Source organism: Acyrthosiphon pisum, unplaced genomic scaffold (genome assembly GCF_005508785.2).
Source record: "Acyrthosiphon pisum isolate AL4f unplaced genomic scaffold, pea_aphid_22Mar2018_4r6ur Scaffold_21545;HRSCAF=24214, whole genome shotgun sequence".
Lineage (NCBI taxonomy): Eukaryota > Metazoa > Arthropoda > Insecta > Hemiptera > Aphididae > Acyrthosiphon > Acyrthosiphon pisum.
This window is the reverse complement of record NW_021771024.1, coordinates 22,489-27,656: the sequence shown is the minus strand read 5'-3', so window position 1 is coordinate 27,656 and position 5,168 is coordinate 22,489. Positions and strand designations below refer to the sequence as shown.

The window sequence follows — 5,168 nt, the reverse complement described above, 5'->3', positions numbered from 1 at the left end:
TGCGACGTTATCTGCAGATAATATTTTATCGACGGCAGTGTTGCTTGCGTAAACAATAATACTGTTATTAAAATAATTAAAATTATACAATTTATTTTAATAATTCACAAGATTTTTCACAAAATTGAATTTGGTTTTTGGTGTAACTTTAAAAAAAATGACCGTAGATACATGAAATTTAGGACACTATAAGTTTAAATAGTTTGTTTAATTCTGTAATAGTATATTCTCCTTTTTTTATTTCTTTTATGAATATTGAATCCAGACCTATTTTATAATTATTATTATAATTTTTTTTTGATAAATGAAAACGTCCATTTTTAACTTTTATTAATACCATTTCTATTATTTATTAAAATAGAAATATATTTATTTATTCAAATTGTATCAATTGCATTGTACTTCCGTTATCTAAATTTTGTAAACCATTATAAATAAGATTGAATTTAGTTTTTGAATTTTGATTATATACTATCATTTGGTCTTTTGTAAACACCTCTGAAAATCTATATGGTAAAAATACTTGAAATTTTTTATCTAATATAACAGCTATTGTCTTACCATACATTGCATCAGTATATTTGAAACGAGTAATCTCATACTTTTTTCCTTTTTCTAAATCAAATACTTTTACAAACTCATATTTATCGTTGCATTCATTTAATAATAATAATAATAATAATAATAATAATAATAATAATGATTTATTGGCCATAATATGATCAAGTACAATTGATATAGTAAAAGAATATTGAGTATAATGGCCCAACACACCACTAAGGATAAACCTTTTATTAGTGAAATTGGATTTGGATTTAAAAGTGTTTTTAAATTTTCCATTTCTATTATTTATTATAATATAAATATATTTTTTTTTTAATCGCGTATTTAAATTATATTTATCTCTAAATAACATAACAATAATATATATTTAACAACGAGTTGTTTTTTTAAGGTTGTTTTGGTGTCATTTTAAATATTATTGCATTTAGATTTTGTTAAATATTATTCATTTCGATTTTTAATTAATTAATTTCATAAGTTTTGTGAAAAATATTTTAATTATTATTGCATTTAGATTTTGTTAAAAATTATTTCAATAAATATTGCATTTCAATTTTCTGATCTTTTTGCACATTGGGTTTTTTCTGATCTTTTATTGTTATAAAAGACAGTGGGCCAGGATTGGTACATATATACTACTATCATAACAATTGATTTATCATTTCCTATTGTAAGCTTGCTTCAGCCTGGGAGGTGAATTGTCGTGAATGCTACCTATGGACCGATTCCACAATTGTCCTAGGATGGCTAAATGCTCAGGCTGTTCGTCTCAAAGTGTACGTAGCAAACCGGGTCGCCCAGATACTGGAGTTAACCGATCTAAAACAGTGGCGTTACATAAGTACTGAAGAAAATCCCGCGGATATGATTTCCCGGGGTATTAGCGCAAGGTTCCTTAGTAACTCAGAGCTATGGTGGAATGGTCCGAAGTGGCTATCTGACAGCGATAATGCAAGTATTCAAGGAGCTTACTCTCCCATAGAGGAATATAATCTACCAGAACAACGTCCATTGCAGTTGTCATTAGTGATAGTAGCGAATATCGATAAGATTTTCCAACACTATTCTCAGTGGAATAGGCTGAGAAAGGGCGTCGCCTGGTTGCGCAGATTTGTTGAGTTTCTTCGTTCGAAGAGTTTAGTGTCTAAAACCAAGTACCTCACATTGGCCGAATTGAAAAAGGCTGAACATTGGATTTTAGTTAGGGTGCAGGCAAAAGCATTTCCGGAGGAAATATCAGCATACAAGGCCAATAAAGACATTTCACCAAGAAGCAAGTTGAAGAGTTTAGCACCATTCATGCGAAATGGACTGATCCTAGTTGGGGGCCGCCTTTCGAATTCTGATCCAACTGAAGAGCAAAAATATCCTATAGTTCTTCCCTATCAGCATAAGATCACGAAATTGATCTTTACCCACGTTCACCACGAGTTATTACACTGTGGACCGCAGTTGTTACTTTCAGCCATTCGTCAAGTTTATTGGCCATTAAAGGGCTGCCTGTTAGCTCGTTATACTGTCCATCGGTGCATTCCATGTGTCCACGCGAAGCCTAAGTTCCAAATTCCATTAATGGCACCGCTGCCACAGCAGCGCGTTCAATGTTCAAGACCGTCCAGCATTACAGGCGTGGATTTCGCGGGCCCAGTTATGACACGAAGTGGTAGTCGTGGACGAGTTAACAAAAAGGCTTGGATATCTCTTTTTATATGTTTTGCAACAAAGGCCGTACACATAGAGGTGGTAGAAGATCTGACCAGTCAATCCTTTATAGCGGCTTTAAGAAGATTTATGGCTCGGAGGGGAAAGCCAAAAGAGGTGTGGAGTGATAATGGCACGAATTTCGTCGGAGCCCGTAAAGAATTGACTACATACTTAAAGAGCATAGAATCCGGCTCTGTTGAAGAGGGCATCTGATGGCATTTCAACCCTCCCTCAGCACCACATTTTGGAGGGCTTTGGGAGAGCGCCGTTAAGAGTGCAAAGTATCACTTGGCACGAGTATTGAAGGACTCATCTAACTGTCACTGAGCTACAAATATTACTGTGCCAAATTGAAACGGCTACAACTCATTTGCGTAAATTTACCTTTTTTACAACTCATTTGCGCAAATTTACCTTTTTTACAACTCATTTGCGCACAAAAACATAACTCATTTGCGCACAATTTATGAACAATAGAAACCTTTTTTCCAAGAAATTTATCCACGTATAGGGTGTACATAATCAGCGTACCTCCATATTTTCAATTTGGTCAACACTGATAGGTAGTGGATAATAATTATTAAAGTCAAACAACATTTTCCTTCACCCTTTAAAGGGCTTAGGACTTTCTGTCTCATCATATTCTGATGTTATAGACTGGCGGGTTTAAAAATGTTGTTTTAGCTATCTATTTTAGAACAGCTTCCTTAGAAACATTATTCACAACTTTGTCAAATTACAATAAATTAGGTACAATCATTTTTACAAGTCATTAAAATTTACAAATTACACAAATTACAGTTAATACATATTTAATATTTATTGGTGTGTGTTTACGTCAAAAATGTTATAAGATCAATTTTTTTAGATTTGTAATCTGAATATATTTTTATTCCACGGGTATTTTATTTATTTTTTTTTAATGAATTGTCGACTTGAATTTCCATGAGTATTTGAATGATTTGGTGAATGTGAGGGTGGGGCCGTATACAATTGACTATTGAAGTGCATGTGAAAGTTTTCAGCTCCGTTCGTTGTTCTTGGGCTTTAAGACTATACGGTTTTACTCCTGCCTGATAAAGCAACCCATACATGATCAATATTATTATTCGATATTCGACATTGAGAATATTATTGACCGTGTATTGGCTGTATTGAAGGTACTTCAATATTTATTAACGGGTGATCATTGATATCAATAATATTGAACGTGTTGGGCAGTTTAAGACACTCTGTACACCCAAAACTGTACCTAAAAGCTGGTTTTCATTGTTTACTATTTTGTGCGCAAACGAGTTGTCGTAAATTTAAAAAATATATTAATATGTGCGCAAACGAGTCTCCACCATTGAAACGTGCCTTAATTCTCGACCTTTAACCCCAATGAGCAGCGACCCAAGTGACTTGCAGGCACTTACACCGGCACACTTTCTTGTAGGAGGACCGATAACTATGCATCCGGAACCAGACTTGGCTAACGAAGAACAAAATTCACTACGTCGGTGGCGTTATGTCCAATGCCTTATGCAATCCTTTTGGCGAAGATGGCAGACCGAATATCTACCACAACTTCAAATTCGAGGCAAATGGACAACCAATAGTAAAGAGCTGGCAGTGGATGACATAGTTATTGTAAAGGACGAAAATATGCCACCAGCTAAGTGGAAACTAGCTCGAATAATCGAGACTCATCCAGGGAATGATGGAAGAATAAGGGTGATTACCATACGCACGGCCAATAATACTGAGATGCGTCAGCCAGTCATCAAGCTTTGTCGATTGCCTGTCTATGAAACGGAAGAAAATTGAAAACTAAGGTTTTCACCGGGGGGAGAATGTTGCAGCGCAACAATATATGTAAATTAGAATAAAAGCTGGACACACACACACACGCACAGTCACGTATAATTGTTATCTTTGTATTGTTTTATTTTTGTATGAATAACCGTGTCTTGTGAATTATGTAATGTATAGAATATAGATTATAAGTTGATCGTCGCTGCCGCCATACCGTCTGCGCGAATAATTATTATTATTTAACACGGCCACCCAGGCAACCAGTCCGTTCCGTAGTATCCATGACAAAATAAATAGGTATGCTATCAACATAACTAATATTGGTCGAGAACGCGCACCCCTCCCGAACTTCGCCAAGAACTGTGACGTAAGCCGTTCTCACCAGCAGAAATAATAATAATAATAACGTAGTTTTTGTGGTGGGAGAACACACAGTTGCGTATCACGAAGTTGATAGCATACCTATTTATTTTATCATGGTAGTATCGACGTGAATGTTACCCACTAAAACGTGCGCTAATCGCCGTTGATTGATATAATTTATTATAATACTTTTTTGTGAGGCGCTAATCGCCATAATTTTTATAATAATATAAGTTTTGTTTTTTATTTTATATTATATTATTTTGTTGTAAGCGCAAATCGCTGAGTTGTATTATTTCGGTCGGAGCGAATCGCCAAATTTATTATACGTTATTACGTGCGGGAATCGCCGTTTTAATTATACTGTTCAAGGCGCTAATCGCCACTTATTTTATTATATATTTTAATCTGTCATTAGTTTCTGTGTGAGTGTGTGAACTTTTCCTATTATATAGCTAGGACCAGCTGGCCAGACTGTGCTCCACCAAATTGTGAGTTTTTTATTGTTATTTATTATATTATACATATTTATTAGTAGGCCAAAATTGTCACATATTTTATTACTCTGTTGGGCCAGAAGGGCTACATATTATTTTAGATTCTGAGTGAAACGATGAATGTATTGATTTTACAATGATGTGTGTTTTTTTTTTATTTTTTTATTTTTGTGTCTGTGTACACGATAAGTAGTCGAAATAATGCTTCGATTTTCGACTTTCAGTTATCTCGTTCGATGGGAA

At 34.5% G+C, this 5,168-nt stretch overlaps 2 protein-coding genes across 2 annotated transcripts; both read left to right on the top strand.

Moving 5' to 3' along the window:
* Positions 1-760: 760 nt before the first annotated feature.
* Positions 761-2,481, top strand: LOC103308642. Its single transcript, XM_008182380.1, has 2 exons — positions 761-823; positions 1,240-2,481. Exons 1-2 carry the CDS (start codon positions 761-763, stop codon positions 2,479-2,481), a joined length of 1,305 nt encoding a protein of 434 aa, XP_008180602.1.
* Positions 2,482-3,651: 1,170 nt separating this feature from the next.
* On the top strand, positions 3,652-4,077 carry LOC107883063. The gene has a single exon (XM_016802427.1). It carries the CDS (start codon positions 3,652-3,654, stop codon positions 4,075-4,077), a length of 426 nt encoding a protein of 141 aa, XP_016657916.1.
* The last annotated feature ends 1,091 nt before the right edge of the window (positions 4,078-5,168 follow it).